This window comes from Cyphellophora europaea, assembly GCF_000365145.1.
Source record: "Cyphellophora europaea CBS 101466 unplaced genomic scaffold supercont1.6, whole genome shotgun sequence".
NCBI classification, from domain to species: domain Eukaryota; kingdom Fungi; phylum Ascomycota; class Eurotiomycetes; order Chaetothyriales; family Cyphellophoraceae; genus Cyphellophora; species Cyphellophora europaea.
The window spans coordinates 304,953-331,928 of NW_008481812.1; the positions used below are offsets into that span (position 1 = coordinate 304,953).

The following is a 26,976-nucleotide window of genomic DNA, read 5'->3' on the forward strand; positions in this document are numbered from 1 at the left end:
AGGTTCACACGGGCCAGTGGAAAAGGATGTCAATCGGAACCCAACCAAAAAGTTTACGCATGGATTGAAAGGCAGAGAAGCCTTTCTGGCAGCACTCTAATACAGCAGGTCTGGATGACGTCGATTAGTAACGCCGTCAACGAGGACAAGCAGATCATTGTACATGATGGATGGAGCAATGAATGGTTCGAGACAATTTAGCAGGGTATCGTCTTTTTTGTTCTGCTGCAACAACTTGAAGCTGTGAACTCCCAGCTCAGGGAATCGCTGTGGTTGACGTAGCTGCCGTTTCTCCGATACCTTAGTCAGAGCCTTGTCCGGGCTTGGCATTGGAACGCAACCTCCATCCTGCAGTCACCGCACCCGAGCCCAACCATCTACCCTCTACATCCCACCCCATCACCCTCAAACCGCCTTCGCTGCATTCCAGCTGGTCCATTAGACAGCTGTGCAGCTCTCAACCACGTTCTTGGCGCCCCTTTGGCCACGACTGACCGCCGGCGCCGACACCGCGGGCCAAGATCCCTGAACCTCAACCCTCCCCCCTCCAACCCCAGTCTCAACCACCAGACACGCCAACCACGATGCTTCCACGCGCCCTCCCCCGCACAGTCCGTGCGGCCTCGTCCCGCAGCCCCTCGAGCATCGTCGCTCGAGCCGCAGGCACTCCGATCCGCGGCGCTACCGCCACCAGCAGAGCCCTCAGCACCAGCAACGCGCAGCGCGCCGCGGCCTCGCACGACGACCACGGTCATGAATCGCACTACGATCCGCCCGGCGGGTGGCTGTGGGGCGTGCCGCCGGGGGAGAAGAGGGAGCGCGAGGGCTGGGAGATCCCGTTCTTCACTATGTACTGTGGCAGCTTGGTGATTGCGGTTGTGGCGTATACTATGAAGGAGGATACTTCGTGAGTTTTGCCCTTCTTTCGAAAGCCTTGCGTTGTTTGGCTTTCTTTGGGGGGGGATGCCCCGACGCAGGCGGCGGGCGGTGTTGGGTTGGCTTACTTTACCAACGGTAAATGAGCTGCGATATTTGCTAACCTTTGCTACAGGATACAGACTTGGGCCTTGGAGGAGGCGAGGAGGCGGTTGGAAAAGGAAGGCATCCTGGAGGATCCGCAGAAGTGAGAGCCGACCTGCGCTTCCGGAGGAAAGCTGGCTGTCCGGCTGAGGATGTACATACGCCATGGAAAGAGAACCAATACTTCCGAAAGAGAGACACACAAGAACGGAATCGATACAAAGGTTTAGACTCGATGGTTCACAGATGGGTGACGCGAGGTTCAATCGACCGCCGCGCAAGTTGTATGCATGTGAGAGTGGGTGGGCTCTGCTACTACTTGGTACTTATCGGCTGGTATGAGATACAGAGAGAGGGCGTTCTTCTTTTTTTGTCAATGAGACAGCAATGGAAAGGAATCGATCGAAAGGACTGAACTGCTTTTGCTTCTACGTGCACTAGTGAAACTGGGTTCTTATCGTGCCCGCCAATCGCGACGTAGTCTTCTGTGAAATTAGACCTCGAGACGCTGTCTATATTGCCGGATGACTGTTGTCTATGAGCGCGTTTTGTATAGCCTTAGATCCATGCCCGATTCTCGGGAATATGTCCTCTATCGCTCATCACCACGACGCTCCCATGTCCGCTCGTGCTCAACTGCATGACGATCCACGCCCCGCGCTACAGCAAAGCCCGGAACATGTTCTTTCCCCACCTTTCTCTTCAAGTCGAGCGAAGACCACGATGGTGCTTGCCTCCAAGCTCTTCCCACATCTCTCAGCCAACGTCGCCCTCAAAGCTCCGCCTTCTTCGGCGCCTCCACGCCTTTGATGCCCACGAGCTCCGTCTCAAAGACGAGGATCGAATTGGCCGGAATGGGCCCGACGGCTCGCTCGCCGTACGCCAGCTCGGGCGCGATGGTCAGCCTGCGCTTCTCGCCGATGCACATGTCTTGCAGACCTTGGTCCCACCTGTAGATTCAAATTGAGAATGGTTGTCAGCAAATGGTTGTTCGCTTGTATTTGGGAAGACGGGGGGGAGATGTGCTGAACCAACAAGTTCGAAAAGCTGCAGACTCAAAAAGACGCCGGCAAGACCGCGCAGTCGACCTTCGCGAATTCCCCACACAGAACCATGACAAGAGACTAAATGGCAGGAGTACAAAACTCACCCTTTGATAACCTGCCCGCTGCCCAGCTTGAAGTCCAGCGGCCGGCCGCGCCCGTACGAGGCGTCAAACTGCTCGCCTGTCTCGTAGAGGGTGCCCTTGTAATGCATGCTGATCTGATCGCCATTCTTGGTCTTGCGGTCACAGGTGATTTCTGGCGTTAGGTAGTCGATTTCGAGGTTCGAGGCGCTGGCGAGCGTTGTGAGGGCGACGAGGGAGAGGAGGGCAGAGAGGGAGTGCATTTTGGCGGGAGCGTGGGAGATTGGTGCGGGAGGTGCTGCTTGTTGCTTGCTGCTCGGTTGTGGAGGTCGAGGAGAGGTTGCGGCGCTGCGCTGTGTATTGGAGGAAGCGGGAGCAAGCAATAGGCGAGCAGTGGGCACGGCGGGGCGGTCTGGGGATCTCGGTATCGATAGGGTCTTGGTATCGATCTCGTACTCGACCCCGAATTAAGCTTGATTGGGCTTGTTCAAGCGGTAAAATACCTGTCAGCGGGTTGGTCCTACTGGGGCGGCTCAACCCCTGCATCACTCCTCACTCCACACGCACTGTACTCTACTCTCACTCGAAGATGGAAGAACACTCATTAATATCTCGGATTCTCTCATCCAAATCTTCATTGGACTTTGATGGTAGATATCATCCTAGCATGGTCCTCGCTCAACGTATGCCAAACTTTTGAACGCCAGACACCACACGTTCCCAAACGCAGCAAAATATCAAATTGTCGATAGTCAATCAGTCGCAACGCGTTCATCAAGCATGCCAACCAGCAGCCCGCAGATTCAAATATCATCCCTCCGTCCTCCTGTGCCCTCGGCGCATGATCCCCGAAGAGGTTTGAAACGCTATCGCTGCCCAATCGATGGTCTTTTCCTACCTCTCCTCTCGACATGCCGCCTCATACCAGTTTCCCAGCGACAGCAGAGACGATGGCACTGCTGGCCAGCCAGTACCAAAACCTCTTGCTCTCACCCATCAATGCCAGTTTCCAAAAACGGTATTGCAAGACCAAAGGTGCTAGCAATTTCATTCTCACGCTTCCCCCATACCAGTACCCTTTGATCAGACATTATTGCAGACTCTAGGTGCTAGCAATCCTGTTTCTGGAATACCTTCCCACCTCCGCACGATCCTTCCTGGTGCAGAGCTTTCCTTCTTCCGATCATCAACAACTTTGCTGTCTGCTGAACGCAACGCTGCCCTGTCGGAATCGAATAAGAACGCAATGCAGGAAAGGTTTGTACTTTTCATATCGTTTTTTGGTTGCTTTGTTTCGTTCACCTTTTTCGTGAGGTTTGTCATCTTTTCCGACCTTGTTTTTGGTTGTTCTCGCTTTTGTCGAACGGCTTCGGTGTCGTATGCTAGAGTGGTGAACGGTCGATGTCGGAGAGAAGGCGTTGGCCGACGAAGGGTTCTTGACCCGTGACTCACGGCTGACCTCAGAGTTCAATTGGCAGTTTGCCAGCGAACAACGTTTTCCGGCGGCGCCGCATGATGGTATTGTACTGATCGCCCTTCTGGAGTTGGTCAGCATCCTTCTTACTTAAAGCTTTCCAATCCTCCTGGTCCAAGGCTTTGCAGAATGCCTCGTGGGATTTCTCGAACTTCTCTCGTTCGTTGCGAGCAGCCCTGATCAGGGAGTTCGCAAACGCCGTCGCTTGGTTGTGCTTGTTGATGGCCGTGCCGTTGTTGTGCTGGCCACGGCGATCCCAATCCCTCTCAATCTTCTTCAAGGCAGACACTTCATTCTTCTCCAGGCGCTTGAGTTGTGCGTGACTCTCCCTGGCGTCAATCTCCTTCAGAACGCGTTCTTGCTCGTCGAGCTCGAGGTAGATGAACTCGCCAATGCCCATGTTGTAACAGAAGTCATCGGCCCTGTTTTGCACCGCGATCTTCTTGCGATAATCAGCATGCGCAGCCTTGATCTTGGCTAGCCGCTCAGCTTCAGCGTTTGCCGCTTCTTCCACAGCCCGACGATGCTCAGCCTCCAACCTCTCAATTCTCTCGCGAGCCAATCGCTGCTCCGCAAGCCGCCTCGCACGATGCTTGATCTTGTCAGCAGACAGCGTACGCTTCTCCAGGCCGATAGCTCGCTTCTTGCGAGCGGGAGCCGTCTCGCCAGTCTCCGGATCAATGTTCTCCTTCTGGCTGGAGTTACCGTCCTTGCGAGAAACTGTCTTGGCCTTCTTGGTGACAGGCTCGTCTTCACCAGTGAACTCGGAAGCTTTGCGCTTCAAGATGCCGGAGGTCTTCGGCTTGGTGGCTTTGGGCTGCGGTGTGCCTTTGCCCTCGGCCATCTCGTTGGAAGTCGCATCCTTCTCTGGCAACTTTTCATCTTTAGAGACCTTTCTGTTCTTGGAAGGTGCAGTCTTGGACTCGTCTTGCTCAGTGTTGGAGGCGGAAGCCTTGCGCTTCTCGCCAGCAACAGGAGGGGTAGAAACCTCGACCTCTGAGGCCTTGGCTTGGTTGCGGAGTGGGGTGGCCGCTTCGACGGTGGCATCGGCAGCGACATCGGATGCAGTGACTTTGGGAGCGGTGACTTGCTTTTTGGTCACGGACTTGAGACACTGCTTCTTGGCAGTGGTAGGGGACGAAGCTGGCTCTTCCTCGTGGAAGGCAGCGGTAGCTTTGCGCTTCTCACCGACGGGAGGGAAGGCAGCGGCGGGAGAAGCGAGGGGGGAGGACTTGGAGGGAGACATGGTGACTAGTATGGAGTCACAATATTGGTTGATGATTGATAAGTAGGAGGAATTCAAGACCTGGGACCGGACTCTTCGAGGAAGTATCGAACGGAGGTGTGCGGTGTGTCAAAGAAACTTGATCGAATGGTCTGAGTCTGAAGGTTGTCAAGATCGAAGTGCAAGTCTGTTGCGAGAAGTGGTACGAAGAGTTCAAGAAGAGACACACGGTTAGTAAGAAGGCTTTTTCAAAGTTCACGAACCGCGTCACTCTTGCTGTCACTCGCGGGGTGGGTCGATTTGCGGCGCAGCCTCTTTAGGGGAGGGGGGTTGGGAGGGTGCACGAAGCCAATCAAATGTGGTTGCCTCGTCACTTGTCGACAGCCTTGCAGCGCAGGGCGTCAGCACGTGGTGAAGGCGTTTGCCATGCGCGTTTGTATCCTGCCGCCCGTTTCTTAGGCGGTGTGGTGGATGGAAGACGAGGCGAGATGCGGGAAGGGAAGCGTTTTGACTCGGGCTGCTCTTGGAGGTGGTGTTGTTGTCGAGCAAGCGGCCATATGCGTCGTCGCCTTGCCAGAGCCTCCGAGCAGAGAGGTACAGCTGTAATGGACCATTCTACGATCTCGTGAGGAGAGACTGCGCTGGCGAAGCAAGCTGAGTGATCCAACAGTTGACCCATGCTGGAAGACGTCCAGATGTCCTACCGGCAGGAGCTCGTTTGCATGGGCTTTGCGCTCATCTAACACCAACCTGCGCCACAGGGCGCATCGTATCTTGGACGGGAGCAAAGTAGAACGAAGGTTGAGGTCAACGACTTGCGAGGTTAGGGTCAGCGCGTTTACCAGCGTTGAGTAATATTCAGACGAGTCAGAGATGCTGTGGCAGAATTTGTTACTTCGGTGGGAAGCCCATAGGAGCTATCCCCCCTAATTGATCTCAGCGCACCTCCAGTCAGAGCCCCCGATCGCTCTCCCGGATAGCAAGCCTAATCCCCTGCCATGTCAGCACGCACAGTTGATGCAGCAAATCCAAAACATCAATCCAGCTCAAAGTACAGCAAAGCCATACCGTCGCCCAAGATCATTCTGTCAGAACAAAGACAGTCGTAACTAATGAATTCGCCTCTCTCCTATTTCAGGCCTTGCATAGTCCGCGATTAACTTTGGCGGTTCATCGAGATCCACTTAGCATCCAGCGCCTCTAGCCTTCCCTCCTGTTCTCTACATCATTGTCCCTTCTGCAGAGCATCAAACTCATCCGCGGCAGCAAGAGGCTGCACGAAGATGTTCTGTCGATGTCGTATCAGCATTAGTTGACGTGCGGTTGACTTATTTAGCGGCACCGCCAACATCGTCAGCAGCAGCGGCTTCAATCCCCGTTGCTAGCTGAATAGTTGCAACGTCCTTGTCGTTCAACTTGAAGAACAAACGGTCGACGCAGTCAAGCCACTTAGTTCCTAAGCTCTGCAAGAAACCCAGAGGCCAACCTTCGCGCTCCTCAACCTTGGCTTTCGCTTCTTTAATGGCTGCAATGTCTTCTTCTTCGCCATCAAAGATGAAAGCGGTGTGCTTCTCAAGCGAACCGGGTCCTGTACCCGACAAGTGCTCGACCTTGCGCACAAGGAACGACTGTTTGATACGCTCGGCTTCTGCAGCGAATGGGCCATCGAATCCTTGGGACGCAAGGTCGACGACTTTACCCATCGTATCACGAGCGACGAGGGTATGGGTAGGACTTGCCATGGTCGGTGGGTGGTCATGTGGCAATACCGCTTCGTTCGCCACGGACGTGATGCCGTACGCAGCGAACGGAAATAGTGTGGCGAGCTCATCCCGCGAAAGCTTTGAGATTGCGGGCCACTTGTCGGCAGAAGCATCGGACTTGGAGTTTTCAATGCGCTGAAAGTTGGCAAGTTGGGACAGGGCTGTGAGCGTGAGCTGCAGTGAATTCGAAACCCTCTTGTCATCCGAGGCCCTCGAGATGCCGGACTTCTTGGTGATGCTGGAGTCTTCGGTGGTTTTGCACACTGGCGAAAAGAGATCACAGGCGTTGGTTTCGACAATGTTGGCGATGCCACTGACATAGGAAGAGTTGTTGTGTCTACAAAGGCTGGTGGGCTTGGCATTCTTCCTTGTCACGTCCTCCTTCTCCGCCTCGACGAAGCTCGCGGACAGTTTTCGCTTTTTGGCAGCCTTCGACATACCGGGACCGGGGTCTGACTTGTATTTGCTCACTAAGCCTGTGGGAGAAGCCTTGGTGTCTTGAGAAGATTCAAGCTTGATCTTCTTGTTGGCCCGGTCAACACCCACATCAGTTCTCTTGCGTTTTAACGAGGGACGAGATTGGTCTGGCCTGGAGTGGAGTTGTCCTTCTCGCTAATCTGAAGTGTGTGCTTTCGGCTCTCTTCACCATTCGAACTATCTCTGTAGCGACGCGAGTGGGATGACCACTTCTGGGCACGATACTGGATCGCGGAGCGTCGGTCGTCCCCATAGACGGTACCAGCAAAGTTCTGACGAAGTTTGCCGATGTCGTATGGCTTCCGTGGCTTTTTCTTGGCGACTGAGTCATGTTAGTACTGTATGCTTGTTAAAATGGACGAGGATGACAACACATACCTTTGCCACCAATCTTCTTTGACAGCTTATCGTCGATGTCGTCTTTCTTGAGACGATCGGAGCACGAGTCATACGTGGTAGGAGAGGTTCGAGAGAACATAGCCTCCGCGGAACTCCCTTGATCATTTTCTCGGTCGGAAATGTTGCTGCTCGGGAAAGTCTCGCTGGCATTGTTAGATGCAGGACGAGCCTCAGCCTCATTATCCTTCTCTTTACGGCAAGCCTCTTGCTCATCACGCTTGGCTTTAGCCTTGCGAGTGAGGAACTCGGCAGGGCGGCCGTTCACGCCGGGGACCATGACCATTTCGGGCTGAGGCATGGTGAGTAGTTGTATCGTTTAGTCTGGAAGAGAACTGTGGTTGGGAGACGAGTAACAGACAGGCTCGATGGATGCGAGCAGATGGAACGAGAAACGTTGGCTTTCGTCGATATCTAACGATGTTTCAAGTGGAAGCGTTCAGTTGGGAAAGTACAAAGCAGTGCACCATCTGATGAACATTACATTCATTTACGCGTGTCGCGTCACTTCGTGACAAAAAGTCACGCAGGCGGAATATGGAGGCTGGGGGCATCACTGTTGTCACTCCCTGAGCCAACAGCCTCCCACCAGGCAGGAGCAGCCCATCCATCCAGAGATGAGCATCCTGCCTCGTGAGAAAAATCACCTCGGAGAGTGATCTGCTGAGTGAACCTGCGCAGAAATGCCAGAGGCCGGTGAGTAATACTCGAGCACCCAAGCGGAATTTTAGCGTATATTGACTGATCACTACACCAATGCCGAAGCACCAGTGAGCCTTGATGGTCAGCATAGCTCATCTGGCTCTTGTTAGAATCAACACAGAATCTGCGACTATTTGGACGGGAATACTGCTTGACTGCTCGGCGCTGTACTGTTTGCAACTCTGACAAGCCAAGACGGTGCAGCTAGCAATCGACAAGCAAATTGAATTCGCCCTTGGTTTTACAGCTCCTGTCATTCAAACGTCAGATCGGCAAGCTCGTAGCAAATCCCATGTCATGCGAGGGTCAAATGGCAGTGAAGAACGAGACAAGACTCGAAGAGTCAGGACTCAGTCTGGTCTGGTGGTAGATGATGTGGCGATGATGGAGGCTGGCATGCTTGAAAGGACATCGAGAGCACAGAAGACAGTCAACAGCTCGTCCGTCAAGACTCATCACTCGGAGCAGACGACTGATGCCTGCTTTCATAGGTCTATACATCTTTCGAGGTGCAATCATCGACGGTAGAATCTTTTGCGACATCCACAAGCCACCTCAAACGCCTTGCTAAACATTCAAAACCGATGCCTAAAATCCCTCTTCGTAGTTGTTCCATTATCGATTCCAACAGGGTCCACCATTGCCATCCTACAGGCAACACTCTCACTCTGAGGTTCCCCCTTCAACTCCTGCCTCGACTGTCCTCTCTTCCTCTCAACGTCTTCCCATATACCATACTCCTCCCTTACTCGACTTGCTGCACGCATCCCTCTTCGTCAACGTCTTGGCCAGCTGGTAGGTCATCGTCTCTCGCTGAGCCACCACATCCTCCTGCCTCTGCGCCGCTTCTAAGAGGCGCAGGCCGGCGTCCACGCTCTCGAGCTCCTGTTGCAGGGAAGTCTGTCTGCGCTTCAGCTCTTCGACCTCCAACAACGGACGAGGCCTGGTGTAGGTGTTGGTGCTGCTGCTGGCGGCGGCGAAGGAGCCGCGAGGTGTGGTGGAGGCTGGCTTTTGTATGCCAGCGCGGGAGCGGAAGATGGCTGGCGGGCTCTTGGCCTTGCGAGGCCGGACGGGGATGGCGGGCCCGTCGCTGCTGTTCTGGTTCCGCCGCTTGCGGACAGGGAGGACTCCAAATACCTCGAGCTCGTCCTCAGAGGAGGACGAGGACGAGGACGGGAGCGGGATACCCTCCTTGAGGCGGGCGGCCTCGTTGCTGGGTGGGAAGGAGGGGGCGAACCTCTTTCCGGCGTTTTGGCTCTTGGGCCGGAATTCCCACTCTCGCGTTGTCTGATTGAATATTGCACATTGGCCGGGGGGAGGAGCTGGCTTGGGCGGCAACTCTTCGTTGGAGGAGATGGTCCGCTTGGGACCGGATGCAGCGGCCCTCGACATTGCGGGGCTGTGGAGGTCCTTGGGGTCCTTTCTTGGTCCTCTTCGCTCGCGTGGTGGAGCCATGAGGTCGAACTCGGAGAACTCCTTCAAGGTGGACTTCTTCATCGTGCTGAAAGACATCTTTGCAGTGGTGTGGTGTGGGGTAGTGTGGTGTTATGTCGTGGTGATGAAAAAGTGGTGTTGAGTGAGTGTGAGAGTTTGAAGTCACTCAACCTGTTGCTTTGCTGCGGAGTGCTGTGGGAAGAGAGAGAAGTCTACGATATGACGGAGTATGCTTACGATTCATATCCTGAGTACCTTTCACCCTCAAAGAGTACCTCTTTCGAGTAGATGCAAAGTTTTTCAATGGTTGACCAGAGCCGTTCATCGAGCTAAAGCGAATCAACACACAGAAGGTACTCAACGGGCATGCTGGCCAATCACAGAAGGTGCACACCAGCATCAGCTAACACATCCGATGAAGGAATATGGTTCTTGTATTCAGATGAGTATAGAAATGATAGAAGCCTAAAGTATAGACGCAGCGATTGGTCACATTGGGGCACCAGAAACAGAGCATATGGGCTTCAGCTGGTTCGGCCGATGAAGACGATGGCTCCGGTGTTCAGGTGGGTCAAAGGATGATAGAAGCCTGGCGTTTGTCTACAGGGCTCGATTGAATCCGTGTACCAGAGATGAATGGGTACCGGCAAGTTGGTAAGAAAGGTACAGGTGCACAGATGTCTTGGCAGGAGGTCGAGCCTTGCGCAGATCCGCAAGGCTGTCGCAAGATTTCACGTGACCGATCTGCGACGAGGTATGTAAACATTTGCCAAGCAGAGAAGAGGCTCAAGGTCGAGGAGCATACCTGTCCCTGGCAGATGGTAATACCGAAGTGGAGGGATGGTAGACATGGTTTGATTCGGTGAATAACTTCCACTGCCGTCGTCTTGGTCCTGACTCTGTGCTACCTGTTCGTCTGGGTTGCACATATTGGCTACGGGGGAGACCGACCATCGAATCCCCCATGGTGAGAACACCATTTTCCCTTGGTGATTCATCAGTGTACGGCCAGTGGAACACCCTCGATGTCCTGGCATCCTGGCATCCTGGCACCCTGTCGATGCCTGGCATGAAGCGCTTATCGAGTTCCATACTGTCGGGCTATGCTCGCTATCTAAACCCGCCGATTACATCATTGGGGTGCGAAAGTCCCCCTCCGAACCCCGAGAGGTTCTAGGCGGTTTCGGGGGAGTCCTTGGAGGCACGGGTCTGCCTTGTGACCGCCAACGTAATTGCACGGGACACAATTGTGAGAAGTAGTTACTGGCTTTTGTGGTTTTTTTATTGAGTGCAGTTTCGGGAGAACATGAGTTGATCGGCTCGACCGCAATATGCGCTATGTCCCTGTCCAGGGTCAGGCGGCTTGGGGCCGATCGACTACGTTGCTCGCAGCGTCTGGGCTTGCATTGCGCAATTGTCGGTGCTCACTGGGTCGCTGGTTCCGTGTCCAGGAGGATGGGCTTTCAACCCCTACCGATCACTGGCAACTGCCGGGGTATTTGAGCTGCAGGAGAGACAAAATGCCACGTTGTCGACACACCCTCTGCCATCGCGTGCCTGCGTTTCGGCTGCTTGAAATTCGGGGTGGGCGTGCGCCTAAATGGACACGGATTTCGTGCTCCCCGCTTACGAAGTGGCCAACCGAAGCACCCTCGAAGAAAAGTCAAAACGGGTCGTTTTCTAGCAGCATCGTGATGTCTACACAGTCGTGCGATCACGAGAATCAAGACAGCACAAAAGTCCCCCTTCCTTGAGACAAGGTAAGAATAATGGGGCCTACTAGCCTCAGTCTCAAAGTACTTTGACACTCTGACGGAATTCTTGCGCCTGTCTCGCGCCTATCTGACCCCTCGAAACTCAAGTGGGAGGCACTGAACTTTTGTCCAAAGTGTATCCGTACTTTGAGGCGCCAATATTTCTCCCAAGTCTCGGTTGCCTTGTCGCCATCCCACTAGTTGGGGTTGCTCAAGCCGCCCTACGGAGTTTTCGATCTTCTTGTGTCTCGGCTTCAGGCAGAGCACCTACCTATCTCGACCAAATCTCCTAGACCTTCCACAGATACAGAACCCTAGCTCGACTTCGCTTCTTTGCGAAGGTTCTGTTAGGCTGTTTGACTGTGGCTCGGGGCTTCTTGGACGTGGTTCGCCTGACGCCCACAGTGCCCACCACGCCCATCTAGCCAGTCAGCAGTCGGTGTGGCTAAGAAAGCTGAGTCCAAGCCACAGTCCCTCCGGCACCAGCACCCCATCGTGACAGGGCCAGTGACTCAGCTACGTGTTGCGTGCATGTTTTGGCGGCTTGGTGCTTTCTTCATATTCGGCTCTGCAATGATTCTAACCGGCCAGCGATCGGATTCGTCGATTTGCAACAGGCAGGCGAGGTCATTTCTCTCGTTATACCCCTTGTCAGGCTACAGTGCTTCAGCCTCCTCATCCGTTCATAGTGTCCGGAACAGCCAAAGGGTCGGTCTCCACTTCGCTGCAATGTGGGACCCAGGCATCAGCCTCGACGCCTTCCAAGAGTTCGTACCACGACCCAATAATCTGCCTTGCCAAATCCCCCTCCGACTGCGTCTCTAAACCTCGACCCAACCAGAAGCTGTCTTCTCCAGCACAGCGTCATAAATCAAGCAAGCAAAGTATCCTTAAGTTTTGCTCGCTTTGTTCCCGTTGCTTTGTGACTCCGTTCCTTTGCTGGCGTTTGCCGATTCTTCCTGCGCGGGTTGATGGACTCGTGCCGTTCCATCAAACAAGTCCCACCTCCGTCCTTCTAGCTTCCTCGACCGGTCGTCTTTCCACACACAGGACTTTTTGCACAGGGTCTCCATATACGATCCATCGTCTTATCGTTCGACTGCCGCTTCTGATTTTTCCTGGCCTATCCGCTCGGCGCATCGCATCGCATCGTATCATGTCTCTTGCGTACCCCTTGCCGCCCACCTTCCCTTCGCTCCCTCCATCGGATCCACCGTGAGCTAAGAACAGGCACACGCGGAGGCTCTGCTCTTCTGAAGTTGGTGCCTTGTTCGTCAAGTTTGCCGGTCGTTGGTTCGTCCTTTCGGGCCACTGCCTCACTCTTCCCTTCCCAAAGATCCAGTCACCCCCCAGCATACAAGTCCCCATGTTGTACTTCTTCCATTTGCCTTGCACATACCCTTACATTACCATCTGAGTGGCCCATAGCCGCGCTGCACCTGCGCCTGCGCCATGTTGCTCTTCTACCTGGCGTGTCCCTGCACTCTTCCACTCTAACCCACTCGTCCTTTTGATGGTCACGGTCCTTTGATCCAGTCAACAGCTGTTGCCTCGTGGCGGTTGTTCTCGTCTGCGCCCTTCGGCTTCTCCCTTTGCTGCTCCACCTTCCCAGTCACTGCCACTTACTGCCGCCGCTTACCAGCACCGGTGCCACCGTTTCAGCGTCAGTGCTAGTGTCCAGTGGAGCCTCAACGGCTATTGCGTCTTGTTCATCTTGATCGACCGGATATCGCTCATCTCGTCCTTCCCTCATCGGTGCATTCCACCACTCACTGCCCTCCGCCTGGACCGTTGGTGCCTTGGGCTTGACTCACTCCTGCCTGATATAAGCTCCTGGATGCCTTCGTGCACCCTCTCTTTCGAATTCAACACACCCTCACAACTCTTGGTTCATCCTCTCAACAAGTCACCGTCAACATCAACACACCACCATAGCAAAACCAGATTGTCGCCTAATACCAACCATACTAAGCAACATCAACGCCATCCCAACCATCAAAATGACTGCCAATGCCAACATCAAAGGCTTCACCGGCCGCCCAACCACGAATGGGAAGCCGAACCCGGACCCGTGGCCAAAGCGACCTCGCACCACCCACATGGCATACGCATCGTTGCATGGTTCGGTGCTGAGTGACGCAGGAGCCAACGACGACGAGGATAAATGGCCAAAGCGTCCTTAACGCAGACACAAACAGCAGAGGGGTATGTGCAAATAAGCTCGCCGACGTCGGTGCCTGGCGCGATCGTCTGCTAATATTGCGCAATAGCACGTAAGGACAAGGGGTGGTCGCTAGTCAGCGATCATGGCACAACAAGGTGGTCGGCGCCCGGCCTGAGGCTCCGGTAGCCCTTAGGCATCGACGCCGCCATCTTGCCGTCGCCTCGCCTTCGCTTCACGCTCTCGGCTTTCCAGTCTGGACATCGTCTTTATCATCGTTGTCGCTTCATACCCTAGAAAATGAGTCAAAGACTAGCTGGCTCACGCCAACGCCATCATCTTTATCTGCAATTTATTCTGAGACTTCAAGGACGGAGGAATTTGGTACTCATGACTTTGGTGGTATATCGGTCGGAGGTGAAGCATGGAGGTCACTGTCCTCAACACTATCGTTATTGTCGCCGGTATCATTGGTCGCATGTAATTTAACATCTGAGATCTGGTTGGAGCATCTTGAGCGGGCGAGGATATCAAGGCATCATTATCATCATCGTCATCGTCGTCATCGCATAGCATTGCATCGCGTCGGGAGTTTGTCGGAATCATCGTTATCATCAACGGCTCCAATTAATCATATTTCATCGTTGCGGCCGTCCTCGTCCTCGTCACCGTCACCACCACCATTTTTGTCACATACTTAGCCTCAGATCAAACACCAGATACCAAGATACCAGAACACAACACAGACTGCACTAACCCTCACGAGTCAGAATAGCATAGCAAAAAACCACATGCTCACCCCCTCTTTCTGACATTAAGCAGCAGTAGCAGCAGTAGCCCCGAAGGAAAAGCAGAAGGGGGGGTCGGGGGAAGCACGGGGACCAAAAACATGATATATGGACGAAAATGTATGAAACAGGAGAAGACAAGGGATCCAGGGCAGGTGTAACGTGTGTAGATAGGGGCGGAGGGAGATACTTAGGAGCACCACCAAACCCCAAGGCCCAAACCCGAAAGGAAATCTGGAGACTTTAGGGGAAACGTGTGAAAAAGTGATGATAAGAATCATGCAACAACGATGCACGAAAGGATGCACATGCTTTCATTCCGTGATATATATATATATATCAAGTATAAGGTAGCTAGCTACAAGGTAAACGAAGAAGCAGAAAGTGGCCGTGGCCATTCAAGGCCTCTCCCGAAACTCCGCCCAGGGTGAGTCGGGAGTTCCCCCTCTTCCAAGTTCGTTCTGGCAGCCCAGAAGGGACGTTAGCGCCGGAACGGGGCAAGCAACGCACCCCCTCACTGCCTCCATTGCACCACCCTCCCACCCACCACACATGCACATTGTTGGATCTGGCACGGGGCGGTTGAGTGGGCATGGCATGGCATGGCATGGCATGGGGTGTTGATTCGTGCCACGTGTAAATGGAGTGAGTATATCAACCTTGCTCTTTCAATTCCAAAAAGTCTGGGTATGGAAACGTTTTCCCCACGCCGCCCGCCAGGCAGTGGTGAGGCATCACCGCAGGCCATGCGTTATGTATGCATGGTGGAAGCGTGCATACCCAAGCAACCCAAGGAGGAAATAATACAATGTGTTTTCTGCTCGATGTTCGCTCGAAAGGTTCGATCAGATTTGGACGTCGCTGGCTCTCGGATCGCCTGCGCTCGGTGGCCAAAGTCATGCAAATTGGGGAGGTATTGTACAATCGTCAGTGGTCGTCATCGTAGCTCGCTTGGTATCGTCGTATCGTCATCGTCATTGTCTCATTCACTCCACACGATGATTGCATCGACAAACTTCCAGCATAAGCGATGGATGTTCTCTTTTTCAAACTCCGCGTAGTCGAGCTCGCCGAGGTCAAACGTCGTCGGTTTCCAGTCGTCTGCGGGCCACAAAGTCTCAGTCTCATCCTTAACAAGTTTTGTAGTACGATTCTTGGTTTTGCGTGGGATTTTCGTGGTGTTTTGCCTGGCGAAACTCGCCTGATGATATGGGTAGGACAAGGAGTAATACGCACGGAACTTCTGCGTGATCTCGGCGATCTTGCCCATCAAGCCGTATTGCGCTGCATACTGTTCCTCCGGCTTGCGTGGGTCACCCGACGGCGCCTGCGGTTTCCGTCGTTTCTTCATTGCGAATTCATGGAAGTGAATGATGTAGGTGCCCAGCTGCTCTTCAAGAGCCTCGATATATTCTTGGGCTTCTGACTGCGTCATGTTGATGCCTTTCTCTTCCTCGGACATTTGCGCCAGCAGGACCAACCGCGCTTGCGTTTGCCCGATAAAGACCAGCATCATGAATGAGAGACAAAAAGCAAGGTCGTTCTTAGCTGAGGAGATTTCTTTGGCTTTGGCCATTGAGAGAAGGAGTTCGTGGAGCTCTTTCAAGATGGCGGTCGACCAGTTGGTAAGGAAAGGGTACGCAATCGCTTTAATGAACCGCTGAATCGTCTCAGGGCTGACATACTTGTGCTCCACGCCTTCCTGAGGCTCCAAATGCGCAAAGAGCTTCTCTCGCTCCTCTTCTAGGACGAGTAGTGGATGGTCCAGGATATAGTTGAAGTACAATAGCCCTTGGGCTTTGCGGAGCGACGAGTAGAATGACATCTGACTGGCGTGTTGGCCAAAGTCGTGGATTTTCTCCACGATCTCACTCACCCAGTCCATCCGTTGAAAATCAAAGTTCTTCCACGGCCAGTGGTACCCATTTTCATGCCGCTCGTTGAAAATGGCATGCATGGATCGATGAAGCTGGCTGCGCAAGTCGTCGACAGCTTGGTCTTTGTTGGTCAAGTAAAGAACGATTGGCGGATCCCAGAAAGACGATACTTTGAGATCTTCGTCTTTGGTATCAGCTTGAAATGAGCGTAGTAGCCTCTGATGCTCGACTGGCTCCATTTCTTTGACTGTCACCTCGAACGGAGGCCCGCCCAAACCCATGCTGAGTTTGAGCTGGAAAGCGTCCTTATTCAAGTAGAAGAAGCCGCTACTGTCAACGTATCGGTTTGTATGGTCGATATTATATCGATTTGCGATAGGAGGAGGAAACAAGTGCTTGCCACGGTACTCAAGAGTCTCTCGCACACAGCCGAGCTTCCATTTCCGGCCCTTCTTGTCGTGACAGTTGCCGCAAGGCAGGTTTCTGTCGCATTTTTCTTTCATACAAGAGCAACGAAGGCAAGCTCCGATGTCACGGACCTGGTTAGCATTTCTACGCCCTTCAATGGAAAGGGGCCCCAAACGACGGCTGCTCCGCTCGGCATTGGAAGATGATGGGGATAACGCCGAGCCATTGGAAGAAGGGCTGGGCGTGTCTATCAACATAGGATCATTTTGCCGAAGCGGGTAACCCGTCCAGGGCCCCGTTGTTTGTGGATAGCGCTGCAGTTGGGCCGGCGCTGAGCCGTTGAGGAACTCGACCCTCTGCCGCGGGAAACTCTCAGTTTCAGGGCTTGAGACGATCCCGACCACTGTAGAGTCTGTGCTATCAGGTGGTGTGACTGACCTGGTCAGCAACGATATGGCAGAGGACGGCATTTAACACTTACAGGTACCGGATAGCTGGCTATGACCATGCCACGAGTTGTATGACTGATGTGGTGATGCGAGATCGTAAGAGCCTCCCGCTTGATGATGATGGTTAAGGAAGGTGAAGCCTGAAGACTCTTCAGAACCAGGAGTAGGAGCGCCAAAAGGGGAGAAGTGACGTGAATATTCGACAGCCAAGGATGTGGTGGTCAAGCATGGGCTGATAGTCCTGCTTATCGAATCCGACGATAGAGTGCTGTCTGGAGTTGGAGGATCATCGAAGCAGGGAGTCTGCAGACGCCGGACAAAAGCCTGACGGACCTCGCGGGTGACCTCCTGGGCCTCGTCCCACTGCTCGAGTGGAGGTTCAATTGACGGACTTGGGTAGAGCGGCCCCTCGCAGATGGGCAAGGTGCGTAGGTAAGGCGACTGGCGAGGCTGATGGCGGCTGGGTCTTCTAGTGCAGGCGGTCTGTTTGCGAGCCATTCAAGGTGGCCCAGCTAGGGTCAGAAGAGTCAGTGAGTCAGGCAACGGCCAATGCGGCTTAGCAAGCGTCGAGTGCGAACTAGCAGATGAAAGCAGAGGGTTTCCGGGTGGCAAGGAAGGCAGCAGCGACAGCGACAGTGGCAACGGGCTCCGTGATGGTGGAAAGTGGGAGCCAAACAGCAGAATAGTCAGGGTATATCTGAGCTGCCTGAGGCCTGCCAGGGAGAGTGGAGGGGTAGACTTGGTGCGCTGGCAATGCTTGAGAACTGCGCCGACGAACAACTGGGGAAACGGGTCATACTTCGAGTGATAGCTCTCTGAGAATGCGATAGCGATGCCATAGTGTAAGGTGGGACTCATCCAATGCGAAGCAAGGAAATTGGGACACGATGAGGTGTTGTAGCCGTAAGCGTGCCTAGGCGGGCTGCACGATCGTGTGATGCTTGCCACGCCTTGCCTTATTCGGCGATCTTCGGGCTTTGAGCGACGAGATTTAGACTCCGGTACCTTGCAGACCGGTTAAGAAATTGTGGATGCTTCGCCCACCGTCCGAACATCTGAATGGCTGCTGGATCAAGCGAGCTGAGGAGCCAGAGTCCCAGTGGCCCGGTGAGTGGTCCTGCTGCTGCATAGTCGATGCTGCATGAGCCAGACATCTGCGATTGGTTTTCGCACCGGGCTTGCTTCAGCATCGCAGTTGTGAAGCAGAACCACTGGCCGAGGAGTTGGGCTGAGATCTGTGTGCGATCGAGGCGCAGGGCAGAGTCATACTCGCCAGCAGCTGACTTCCCCACCCCAAAGCGCAGCTGGCCGTAGGTGAGCAGGGAAGGACCTATGTTGTGGGATTTCTTGAGCTCAGCGCAGAGGACAAAAGTGCAATCAGGAGAAACGCAGAAGACACTGGCCAGTACGAGGAAGAGTGCTTGAGGAGAGGAGGAGGAGGACCAGGACTTTGGGGAGGCAGGAGCGGTGCTGGCAGTCTTTTATGTATCGCGACCTCTAACCGGTCTTGCCACCGCCCGCAGGATTCTCTCACCGGTCGCTCCTTCCTTCACGCCTGTATTTGTCGAAGTTCCAACACGTCGCGATGCGATTGTCCCAGCCTCGTGTTGGTCCCATGTCAGCTCGCATCGGCAGCTCGCGCTCTCACACACCGGACATGGGAAGGTCATCTTTCTGCTATCTATGCTGCTTTTGATCCACTGTGCATAACGCCGTCTGTACCTCATCACCGAGGCCCAAGTAGTCTTGGACGTGAAGACTCGCTGCTTGGGGTATTCATGCTGAATGTCTGCCGTAACCGCCATCGTAACGCCATATCGCCGTGCCGCCATGATACTAATGTCAATCTCCACCATTTGACACTTAATCAGCCTTATCACCCTCACACTGATTCTTAGACAGAGAATTTGGCCTTGGCCCGTGTGCTTCCAGCATGAGCGGCGTCGGTATGACCGGAAAACTCTACCACTTCAGACGCTGGCAATTGCAAGACCTCCTTGAATCGGGTGCCAATCTTCAGTAGGTTGTCCTTGCCGCCAGCCTTGCCGCTAGTACGAGTCCAGAGGCCGATTCTGTAAAAACCTTTACGCACGTTGACCACAACGCCCATGACTTCATTGTCGCCCTCATCCTCCAGCGTCTCGCCGATGGCAGATAGTTGGGTGTGCAACCAGAGCTCGTCAATGTTCACCAACTTCTTATCCTTGAAGGAATATGACCACTTGCCACCGTGCTTGTTCTGAGCATCCTCCCACTCGGGTCGCACGCCTTTCTTGAACAGGTGGTAATCTGACTTGAGGCCGAGGTCGGAACAAGCCGTGATGTTGTTCTGCTCTTGTTAGCTCTAATCTGACATAGGCATGCACACACGGACATAGACTCCCCAAAATTCCTCAACGGTGTCGAAGGAGACGACTTCTTTCAACAAATCGTTCCAGTTGTCGCCTTTAGACGAAGGTGGCTTGGTGAACTGCGCTTGTCAGTAAGAATTTGCCAGTCCGATCGATCGACGTACCCAGAGGGACCAGGTGTTGAGAAGCGGATGCTTGACGTTGAAGTTGTTCACATCATGGAAAACAGTCTTGATCTCGTCGGTCGAGGACGGGGCGGTGTTCTCATCGTTGGTAGTAGGGCCGGCAGGAGCGGGCTGGGCGACTGCAACGTCCGCCATGGTTATGTTATGATGCAGAGATATGAGTTTCGACGTGAATATCGGGAGGTGGTCGGTAGAGATCGATGTGAATTTGAGGAAGAGAGGTTGACTGCTGCACAAGAAGTTTCAAAAGTCAGGTGCAGTCACGGCTTATGGGACCGCAGGAAGGTGCGCAACAAGGCAGGAGCGTTTAAGATCGTCTTTGCGCCAAAATCGGTCACTCAACAGGCGGCGTTGATGGAGGTGATGAAGATATTCAATGTCGTCAAAACAGCATAAAAATCACGGACTCGAAATCGCAAGTGGAAAAGGCGGCCGCCTAACGGTGGTGGCCAACAAAAACGGCTTAGCGTCGCTCTCGCCTCCACCTGTGCATACATGGCTCCTACCCACGAAGTGACACTCTACTCAATTTCTTCGATGACAAGGACAAATTGGGTGCTTCATCTGTTACAGGACTGGCCGTTCATATTATACATCTATGGACATTGATGGCAGGCTAATGCACACCCCTTTCTTCGAAGCTAGCCTTGTTCCGTGGGCCTTCTATTTCAATTGCTGCTCACTGGGAGTTGAGATAGCTCAAGTAGCAGTTCCAGCCCAGACTGACCACATTCACGACCAATACTCTGTGCTCCAGTGGAACAATACTGAAGTTCGCGGCTTGCACCGGTGGCCACAGCATCCAATTCGCCGTCAGGCCAGAAACGTAGCTCTTCTTGAGCTTTTCGGCTGGACTGCCACCCTCCAAGATGGCCATTGTCGAAAGAAACACGCCCATATTGGTGGACGCAAATATCGTCTGATCGGCCGCTACTCGAGCAGCAATCGTTGCTGCGTTACTCGAAAAGTTGATTTTCTTCTGCAAGAACTGATACCATTTGGTTGCCGCCGGACCGAAAACCACTAATTTTGTCAGTATTCAGGCAGTTCAGCATGGAACAGACTCACAGCCACCGTATCCTACCATTCGTGCTGTGCGAGCCACATCCTGGTTTCTGAACCCCTTCTTTTCAACTGCCTGCTGAGCCAAAGTGTCACCAGCGCCAAACAGAACCTTCTCCTGTAAGCGTCCGCATCAACTTCGTTCCTCTATACTTACTGCACTCATCACCGCCTGCGTCATCAGTGGCCGCTGAGCAAGCTTTGCCTGATACCTGCATAAAAGATCAATACCGAATCCCTAGTCTGAAGTCGAATCCCCATACCATCGTAAAACCATGGCTGCTGTTCTCCTATAGCCCAATCTATGCTAACAATATCTCATTTGAACATAGACTGGCGCTCTGCGATGACAACAAAAAAGCAAAAATGAGAATCGAAGCGTGCTCGGCGTGCTGTGTATCAGGGAGGCTCTTGGCTAGTATTTCTGGAGACGTCATAAGAGCGGCTCCGGTAAAGCTCCTACTTTCGCTCTAGTTCGTCGCAATCTGCCCCTAGACCCAAATCATACAAGCGCGAAATTTTGCGCCAAGCCTATGGAAATTCGCACACTGGCACGCCGCCCGCGCAGACGAGATACCGCATTTCAACGACCGCTCAACCTCTTGTTGTCTCCCACCTCACCCATCGAACTCCTCATACCCGTCAACCACACACACAAAATATGGCTGACGCAGCACCCCGCCGAGGCGGTTTTGGCGACCGTGGCCGCGGCGACCGAGGCCGGGGCGATCGTAGAGGACGCGGACGCGGACGTCGCGGTCCCAAGAACGAGGAGAAGGAATGGCAGCCCGTGACCAAGCTGGGACGTCTCGTCAAGGCCGGCAAGATCCAATCCATGGAGCAGATCTACCTACACTCGCTCCCCATCAAGGAGTACCAGATCGTTGACTTCTTCCTGCCCAAGCTGAAGGATGAAGTGATGAAGGTATGAGAGTCCCACAATCTACGAACACTGTACACCCAAAAGAACAAGCACAGACAAAATGAGGCCACAGAATACTGACACCGACCGTCCCTACAGATCAAGCCAGTGCAGAAGCAGACCCGCGCCGGTCAGCGCACGCGCTTCAAGGCCATCGTCGTCATCGGCGACTCCGAGGGCCACGTCGGTCTGGGCATCAAGACCTCAAAAGAAGTCGCGACCGCCATCCGCGCCGCCATCATCATCGCTAAGCTCTCCGTCCTGCCCATCCGCCGCGGCTACTGGGGTACCAACCTGGGTGAGCCTCACTCCCTGCCCACCAAGGAGTCCGGCAAGTGCGGTTCCGTCACCGTGCGCCTGATCCCTGCTCCTCGCGGTACCGGCATCGTCGCCTCCCCCGCTGTCAAGCGTCTGTTGCAGCTGGCCGGTGTCCAAGACGCCTACTCCTCGTCCGCCGGCTCGACCAAGACCCTTGAGAACACCCTCAAGGCCACCTTCGTTGCCGTCGGCAACTCATACGGCTTCCTGACCCCCAATCTGTGGAAGGACAACAAGCTGATCCGCAGCCCTCTGGAAGAGTACGGTGATGTGTTGCGGGAAGGCAAGCGTTACTAGATCACGAGTCGTGGTGGAGAGAAAACGAAAGTGCATTCGAGAGCGTAGGGAGTGATTGAGAGCATGCCGTGCAGCCGCTATGGCGATGGGGAACACACGGCGTCGTCACGATTGACATTGCCACAGCAGCCATTGACCATGACAGAGAACCACGATTTTACACTTGGTCACGAGGGCTTTCAAAAGGCTTAACGGGGTCTCAAGTCCACGCTTCTGCTCAATTGAGCCAGCTGTGCAAATGAACAAACATTCAAAGATTCTTTTACTGTGCTGGCTGTTATTCCTAGCCGTCCCACATTCTGTCCTACATTAGTAGAGTGGCTCGCGTGCCGTCTGGGCTCCCTCTTGTAGACGACGCACCATTGTGTGACCGCTCGTGTTTATTGTATTCTAGACGCCGTAGACGCCGGAGAAGTGTGATAAGATCGCCTGCAATCTTCTAGGACCTGTAGATTGACTGGAACGCAGCGCTGCCGTTGCGGACCCCTGGAAGAGGCGGTTCATGCTATAAACAAACACTCCGCGTCAGCGCCTCAGCGAAGTCACATTCTCAAGCTCTTGCAGATATCCTCCCCAGCCGACCAGATCCTTTACTCCTCCTATCATCAACAATCCCCCATCCCCCTCGCCCCCTCAAAACCACCGCCCTTACACCAACCTAGTCCTCCAAAGCACTCTCCTCCAACGCCGTCAACGCATTCTCCAGCTCCCTAATCCTCTGCTCCACGCGCCTCTGCACCTCCTTCGCCACCTCCGGATCACTCTGCCTCACCGCATCGCTGAACGCGGTCTTCAGCTCCTCAAAAGCTTCCTTGGCGGCCTCACGGTCGTCCGCGGCGTACACGGTTTTCTTGGTGGTTTCTTCAGCTGCGATCTCGAATTCGTCGCGCGCCGTGCCGTATAGGTCTGTGAGGCGTTCGACGATGGGGTCGGCGCCTTGTGGGGAGGCGAGCGAGCGGGGGGTGGTGGAGAAGGGGCGGAGTGTTGAGGCGAGGAGGGGGGAGCGGAGGCGTGTTGGGGGCTTGAGTGGTGAGAGCCGCGTTGGGGTGAGGCGCGCGGAGACGGTGGTGGAGAGGGAAAGGCGGCAGCGAGGACACACTACCTGCCGCGCGAGGCGGGATGAGGCGGCCGGTATCCGTGGTATCATGTTGATGGGAATCGGTGGTTGTTGAGATGGGAGAGATCAATATGCTGCATCTGGGCGTGAAGGGCATGGTAGAAATTCTATGCGGAGATGACGTTGACAGCTCGCCGATTCGCTGCCTCTTGGCGTTGGATGCTTCGGACTACGGGGCGGTTGGTGCTTGACTCGTCCCAGCTTCTACACAGAAATGGCTACTTGATTACCCTTACGAAATGGTTCGATCTATGTCAAAGGCTCTTCAAATCAGTGTCAACTCAAAGGTAAAGTCGAATGGTCCTGAGTAGCAGCGATACCACTCGAACGGCCGTGGCCCAACAGTCGCGCTCCCTAGCCCATTAGTATCATAGTCCAAATTGAGGACGGTCGCGTTAAACCGCTCCAACTCATACGGATGGCCCGCCCTATCCAGGTCCTGGTCTGTAAAGTGCTTGGCCGTGAAGCTGAATGGGTCCGGCGCGCCGTCCGCGTCTGTCATGCGCGCTTCGAGCGTCACATCTCCGTCACTCAGCCGCAACCAATGCACATCCTCCCGATTCCCATTCTCCTGCGGGAAGTCGTAGTGCGTAAACAAACCGTCGACGGTGGACTCGTGAGTGCCGAAGCGCTGCGCGAGCTTGCTGTCTCTGTAGCTCTCGCCAGGCCCACGCCCAAACCAGGTCACCTCCTCGAAGGTCTCCGGCAGGTACGTCAGCAGGCCGATGCGCGGCAGGACTTCAGGAGTGTTGTTGCCTACGAATGCACCCTGGGCGCGGATCTGCAAGCCCGATGACGAGGACGAAGACGAAGACGTTGGGATCGTGTACGTGAGAATCGCCTCTGCGGCCCATTCGAGCACTTTAGGGCCCACGCGGACGTAGTAGGTCACAGTGGTATCACCGTTATCAGAAATGTCGTAGAAGACATCGCGGATCTGCGTGTGGGTGGTGTCGAGGCGGGCTTCCTCCCAGTACTGCGCGTCACCGCCACCGCCGAGGTCGTTTTGTGTCATGGCACGGTATAGGTAGAGCTCTGGGCCGCGGTGCAACAGGGAGAGGCCGGTCGAGGTATTCCATGTGACGTTGCCAAGGAGGAGGTCGAATTTCAAGGCGTTTGAGTCGGAACTGAGCTGAAGAGACGTTGGGGTTATGGTCACGTTGGGCGTAGCCTGGCGCCGGGGCAGCGCTGGAGAGCGCGTGTAGCGATGTCCGGGCAAAGTGCTCGAATAAGGTAGGTGGAGCTGCTCCCAAGCTACGACATGCCCAGCTGCGGCCCATGTCTCATTGCTCGCCAGCTGGAACTCGACGGTGAACCAGGCTTCGGAAGACTGCTGGCTTCGGTCAAACGGGAGCGGCACTGTGATGTTCTCCCCTGCGAGCAGGTTGGGAATATCCCACGTCGTGGGGTCCGTGACATTGCCGTCTGTGACGATGTGCCAGAACACATTGAGCCCGCTCAGATCGATGAATGCGTACCAGTTGTGGATATTGACCTCGCCCGTGTCATTGTCCCACTTGACCTCGACGGGCTGAATGGCCTTGGCGTACTCGAAGATCGACGGCATGGGAGAATGGTCGGACAACATCAGACCATCCATGATGAAATCGGCGTCGTTGGGCTCATCGCCGAAATCGCCACCGTAAGCATAGTACTCTGTGCCGTTCTCTTCATGTAGGAGCCCATGATTGCTCCACTCCCATACCAAACCACCTTGCAGCAGAGGCTCGGCGCGAAACCTGGCGATATAGTCAGGCAGGCCACCAGGACCGTTGCCCATCGCATGAGCGAATTCGCACAGCAGGAGGGGCTTGTCGGTGAAGTTTCCGATGTGTTGGTTGATCGAGTCTAGTGACAAGTACATGGCGCTGTACATGTCTGCGGAAGTGGCGTTCTTGTCCGGCTCGTAATGCACGAGCCTCGTGGGGTCGCGCTGCTTTATGAAGTTATACATAGCCATATGGTTCCGGCCGTAAAAGCACTCGTTGCCGAGAGACCAGAAAATGATGGATGGATGGTTCTTGAACCGCTCAACAAGTTGCTCGGCTCGATCCAGGTAAGCATTTTCCCAATCGGGATTGTCAGATAGCCACGAAGCAGCTTGCTCGCCAGTATAGGTGATGGTGCCAAATCCGTGGCACTCAAGATCGGCTTCAGAGATGACGTAGAATCCTAATTCATCCGCCACGTCGAAGAAGTCGGGGTGATGAGGCTGGTGGGCAGTCCGAATAGCGTTGATGTTGCTCCGTTTCATTGTGATCAGGTCGGCACGCATGTCTTCATACCGGACTGTCCGTCCAGAGAGCGCACTGTGCTCGTGACGATTAACACCGTAGATAATGACAGGCTCCCCGTTGACAAGAAAGTTGGAACCAGTCAATTCGACGCGGCGAAAGCCGATTTTTTGGCTCAAGTACTGCTCGCCATGTGCAATGACGACCGAATAAAGTGTTGGATTCTCTGGCGACCATAGATGGAATTCTGACCCGGTGACTTCGAATTCGCAGGCTTCCGAGGGTCCGCCGCTCCATTGCTGGAGTACGTCGCCATTGGGAGAGAAGAGTGTTACGTTCAGAGGAGTAGATGTCTCTCCCTGTAGAGTGAAATTTGCGCTCAAGATGCCGCTAGAATAGTCATCTGCTACGTGTGGAACGAGCTCGAAATCAACCACGGCCAATTGTGGGAAAGGTATCAGATATACATCTCTGAAGATTCCAGAAAGCCACCTAGGAAGTGTCAGTAGGATCACAGTAGAGTGGGGACCGGGGAGAAGTTGCTGAAGAAAGCCTCAAGATTTGTCCAAGCTGACTCCTCGTGAAGGCCGAATTCTCGGTCTCTTCTGCAAGTTGGGCCATTGGGAAAAGATTTACCATTGATCCTGGTCTTCAATATAGGAGCCGTCCGACCATTGATAAACTCTTGTAGCAAGTGTGTTGGTGCCATTTGAAATGTAGTTCGTAATGTCGAACTCACTCGGGTTGCGAGACCCCTGGCTGTAGCCGACCTCTTCGCCATTAACCCAAATATGAAAGGCACTGTCCACGCCTTCGAAGCGAAGCCGTAGCTGCTGGTCTGGTGAACGCTCAGGGACTTCAAATTCGCGCCAATAGGAACCAGTTGGATTTATATAGCTCACGTTGGGAGGAGTCACCGGAAATGGATACTCAATATTTGTGTAGTGTGGGTGTCCATAGCCCTGTGTCTGCCACATGCCTGGAACTTCAATGTCGTCCCATTCGGAAGGATCGACAGACTCCCAGGCAGGAGCTTCAAAAGGAGAGGAATCGTACCGGAATTTCCACGTGCCATTGAGACTGTAATACTCGCTCTGGTATTTGTCGAAGGACAGGGCAGCAGTCTCAGAGGCGAAGTTGTAGAAATGTGCTCGCGGTGGCAAGGTGTTCCTGTGCAAGACACTGAGATTGGTCCAGTCGGGCACGACTCCCGGTAATGACATGCCCACGGAAGCCGCCATGGTTTGTTGGTTGTCCTGGACTCCTCGCACATATCTCGAGCGCGGACTGTGGCTCTGATTCTTTTATATCAGCAGGCCACTCGAAGTCATCCTCCACTCCGGACATTTGCCCACCGGCATTTTGCCGTGCGTCGAATATAGGCTCAAGAGAGGGGACATGAAAGCCCCAGAGTGGACCAAAGCAGTCTAGCAGCA

General features: G+C 54.2%; 12 protein-coding genes across 12 annotated transcripts; 2 read left to right on the forward strand and 10 right to left on the reverse strand.

Annotated features, from left to right (window-relative positions):
* Window positions 1–584: 584 nt before the first annotated feature.
* Window positions 585–1,127, forward strand: HMPREF1541_06319 (uncharacterized protein; the record flags this gene model as incomplete). The annotated part of the gene is made up of 2 exons (XM_008720655.1): window positions 585–907; window positions 1,052–1,127. 2 exons carry the CDS (start codon window positions 585–587, stop codon window positions 1,125–1,127), a joined length of 399 nt encoding a protein of 132 aa, XP_008718877.1.
* Window positions 1,128–1,792: 665 nt separating this feature from the next.
* Window positions 1,793–2,409, reverse strand: HMPREF1541_06320 (uncharacterized protein; the record flags this gene model as incomplete). The annotated part of the gene is made up of 2 exons (XM_008720656.1): window positions 1,793–1,970; window positions 2,171–2,409. 2 exons carry the CDS (start codon window positions 2,407–2,409, stop codon window positions 1,793–1,795), a joined length of 417 nt encoding a protein of 138 aa, XP_008718878.1.
* A 1,197-nt stretch (window positions 2,410–3,606) lies between these two features.
* Window positions 3,607–4,866, reverse strand: HMPREF1541_06321 (uncharacterized protein; the record flags this gene model as incomplete). The annotated part of the gene is made up of 1 exon (XM_008720657.1): window positions 3,607–4,866. The coding sequence occupies one exon, from the start codon at window positions 4,864–4,866 to the stop codon at window positions 3,607–3,609; it is 1,260 nt and encodes a 419-aa protein (XP_008718879.1).
* A 1,307-nt stretch (window positions 4,867–6,173) lies between these two features.
* Window positions 6,174–7,046, reverse strand: HMPREF1541_06322 (uncharacterized protein; the record flags this gene model as incomplete). The annotated part of the gene is made up of 1 exon (XM_008720658.1): window positions 6,174–7,046. The coding sequence occupies one exon, from the start codon at window positions 7,044–7,046 to the stop codon at window positions 6,174–6,176; it is 873 nt and encodes a 290-aa protein (XP_008718880.1).
* Window positions 7,047–7,171: 125 nt separating this feature from the next.
* Window positions 7,172–7,782, reverse strand: HMPREF1541_06323 (uncharacterized protein; the record flags this gene model as incomplete). The annotated part of the gene is made up of 2 exons (XM_008720659.1): window positions 7,172–7,407; window positions 7,464–7,782. The coding sequence occupies 2 exons, from the start codon at window positions 7,780–7,782 to the stop codon at window positions 7,172–7,174; spliced, it is 555 nt and encodes a 184-aa protein (XP_008718881.1).
* A 1,115-nt stretch (window positions 7,783–8,897) lies between these two features.
* Window positions 8,898–9,695, reverse strand: HMPREF1541_06324 (uncharacterized protein; the record flags this gene model as incomplete). The annotated part of the gene is made up of 1 exon (XM_008720660.1): window positions 8,898–9,695. One exon carries the CDS (start codon window positions 9,693–9,695, stop codon window positions 8,898–8,900), a length of 798 nt encoding a protein of 265 aa, XP_008718882.1.
* Window positions 9,696–15,302: 5,607 nt separating this feature from the next.
* Window positions 15,303–17,075, reverse strand: HMPREF1541_06325 (uncharacterized protein; the record flags this gene model as incomplete). The annotated part of the gene is made up of 1 exon (XM_008720661.1): window positions 15,303–17,075. One exon carries the CDS (start codon window positions 17,073–17,075, stop codon window positions 15,303–15,305), a length of 1,773 nt encoding a protein of 590 aa, XP_008718883.1.
* A 1,873-nt stretch (window positions 17,076–18,948) lies between these two features.
* Window positions 18,949–19,725, reverse strand: HMPREF1541_06326 (uncharacterized protein; the record flags this gene model as incomplete). The annotated part of the gene is made up of 3 exons (XM_008720662.1): window positions 18,949–19,383; window positions 19,429–19,524; window positions 19,570–19,725. The coding sequence occupies 3 exons, from the start codon at window positions 19,723–19,725 to the stop codon at window positions 18,949–18,951; spliced, it is 687 nt and encodes a 228-aa protein (XP_008718884.1).
* A 544-nt stretch (window positions 19,726–20,269) lies between these two features.
* HMPREF1541_06327 (uncharacterized protein) lies at window positions 20,270–20,929 on the reverse strand (the record flags this gene model as incomplete). The annotated part of the gene is made up of 4 exons (XM_008720663.1): window positions 20,270–20,613; window positions 20,659–20,764; window positions 20,810–20,864; window positions 20,916–20,929. 4 exons carry the CDS (start codon window positions 20,927–20,929, stop codon window positions 20,270–20,272), a joined length of 519 nt encoding a protein of 172 aa, XP_008718885.1.
* Window positions 20,930–21,313: 384 nt separating this feature from the next.
* HMPREF1541_06328 (40S ribosomal protein S2) lies at window positions 21,314–22,189 on the forward strand (the record flags this gene model as incomplete). The annotated part of the gene is made up of 2 exons (XM_008720664.1): window positions 21,314–21,577; window positions 21,674–22,189. The coding sequence occupies 2 exons, from the start codon at window positions 21,314–21,316 to the stop codon at window positions 22,187–22,189; spliced, it is 780 nt and encodes a 259-aa protein (XP_008718886.1).
* A 658-nt stretch (window positions 22,190–22,847) lies between these two features.
* Window positions 22,848–23,336, reverse strand: HMPREF1541_06329 (uncharacterized protein; the record flags this gene model as incomplete). Its single annotated transcript, XM_008720665.1, has 1 exon — window positions 22,848–23,336. The coding sequence occupies one exon, from the start codon at window positions 23,334–23,336 to the stop codon at window positions 22,848–22,850; it is 489 nt and encodes a 162-aa protein (XP_008718887.1).
* A 235-nt stretch (window positions 23,337–23,571) lies between these two features.
* Window positions 23,572–26,781, reverse strand: HMPREF1541_06330 (uncharacterized protein; the record flags this gene model as incomplete). The annotated part of the gene is made up of 2 exons (XM_008720666.1): window positions 23,572–26,032; window positions 26,177–26,781. The coding sequence occupies 2 exons, from the start codon at window positions 26,779–26,781 to the stop codon at window positions 23,572–23,574; spliced, it is 3,066 nt and encodes a 1,021-aa protein (XP_008718888.1).
* Between the last annotated feature and the right edge of the window lie 195 nt (window positions 26,782–26,976).